This window comes from Colobus angolensis, unplaced genomic scaffold (genome assembly GCF_000951035.1).
Source record: "Colobus angolensis palliatus isolate OR3802 unplaced genomic scaffold, Cang.pa_1.0 Scaffold153, whole genome shotgun sequence".
NCBI classification, from domain to species: Eukaryota; Metazoa; Chordata; class Mammalia; order Primates; family Cercopithecidae; genus Colobus; species Colobus angolensis.
In genome coordinates this window covers 1,154,371-1,155,780 of record NW_012114633.1, presented here as the reverse complement: position 1 = coordinate 1,155,780, position 1,410 = coordinate 1,154,371, and the positions used below count along the sequence as shown (strand labels likewise).

Sequence of the window (1,410 nt, the reverse complement as noted above, 5' to 3'; positions counted from 1 at the left end):
GAGAGAGAGAGAGAGAGAGAGAGAGAGAGAGAGACAGAAATTGATTATATTGAAATCCAGCTCCTTTAGAATCTGTGTGACCTGGTCTTGAATGGGAGACCAGTGCACCCTCATGGCACCTTTGCCAGGAATCAGCGATTCCCCTGCAGTCACCATTTGATTTATTGCTTTCTCGCTCATTCTTTCTCATAAAGTTATTTCTTCCTCATCCTAGTAAGACTTTTTTCTTTAACGATGACAAAGCTTCGCTTTTTATGTTTCCCCTGGGATTGGTGTTCTTTCCAGTGAACCCAGAAAACCATCCAGTTTAATATTTCTCAAAATTCTCTCAGCTCCAATGTAACCTCAAGCATGCAAAGGTTTCCTGCTACACCTGCACTTTCTACCCATCCCAGAACTACCCCCCAACCCCGGGCCTGGAACAGTTCTCCGTGTTTCTCTGGATAGAGGTGGGTGGTCTTAGGAGTCTAGGGCAGTAGGAGGTGAGGGGCTGAGGAGGCGCACTAGGGTAGGCTGGTCCGTGCTGGATACGCGTGTTCTTCTGCGGGGTTAAGGGGTCGGGGACGGGGGTTCTGGACTTACCAGAGCAATTCCAGCCGGTGGGTGTTTGGCAGTCACTTAAGGAGGTAGGGAAAGCAGCGAGCTTCACCGGGCGGGCTACGATGAGTAGCATGACGGGCAGCAGCAGCAGCCAGCAAAAGCCCTCGCAAAGTGTCCAGCTGCTGCACTGCCGCGGGGACTCCCACAGCACCATGACTAGTTCGCGCAACTCTGCAGCAGCAAACGGCTTCCGAGGAACACAGGATCGCGGGGGCCGGGCAGTGGACTACTGAGCATCCCGCGGACGGCGGCAGCAGAGGCGGCGGCGGTGGCAATGGCACCCGGCGGGGAAGCAGCAGCCAAACCCGCGCATGATCTCGAGAGTTTCAGCAACATCCAGGGACTGGGCTCAGCCCCGGGAGCGAGAGGGTCGTCCGCTGAGAAGCTGCGCCGGAGACGCGGGAAGCTGCTGCCATAAGGAGGGAACTCTGGGAAGCGGGGGGACAGGAGGAGACAGGAGTCCAGGGGCAGAGGAGCGGAGCCCGAGGAGGCAGGGTGGAGGGAGAGTCAAGGCGCCCCGCAGCCCGGCAGCCGCCTATCAAGCTCTGCCGCCCGCATCCCTCTGGCGTTTGGGAAGCAGCAGGTCCTCAGCCCGCCCGGGGTCACGTGGGAAGAGGCAGTCGGACTCTGATTGGTGGAGCAGGATGCAGGTCCCGGGAGGGAGGGGTCGACGAGGAGGTGCAAGGATGCAAGGAGGAGGCGGCCGCGGAAGCCACAGATGGGCTCGCTCGGCAGCCGCCGGACCGAGTGGGGCTAGGCGGAGCTGGCTCAAGTGAGAAGCTCGGGCTTCAGGGTGGGCTACCCGCATAC

At 59.1% G+C, this 1,410-nt stretch overlaps 1 protein-coding gene across 2 annotated transcripts in view; it reads right to left on the bottom strand.

Annotated features, from left to right (window-relative positions):
- Window positions 1–1,164, bottom strand: part of TMEFF2 (transmembrane protein with EGF-like and two follistatin-like domains 2) — a 246,724-nt gene extending 245,560 nt beyond the window's left edge. For both annotated transcript variants that reach the window (XM_011936418.1, XM_011936417.1), the window contains exon 1: window positions 583–1,164. In XM_011936418.1, coding sequence (XP_011791808.1) covers window positions 583–754 — 172 coding nt within the window. In that variant the 5' untranslated portion in view covers window positions 755–1,164. The remainder of the gene's footprint in view (window positions 1–582) is intronic.
- Window positions 1,165–1,410: the final 246 nt, after the last annotated feature.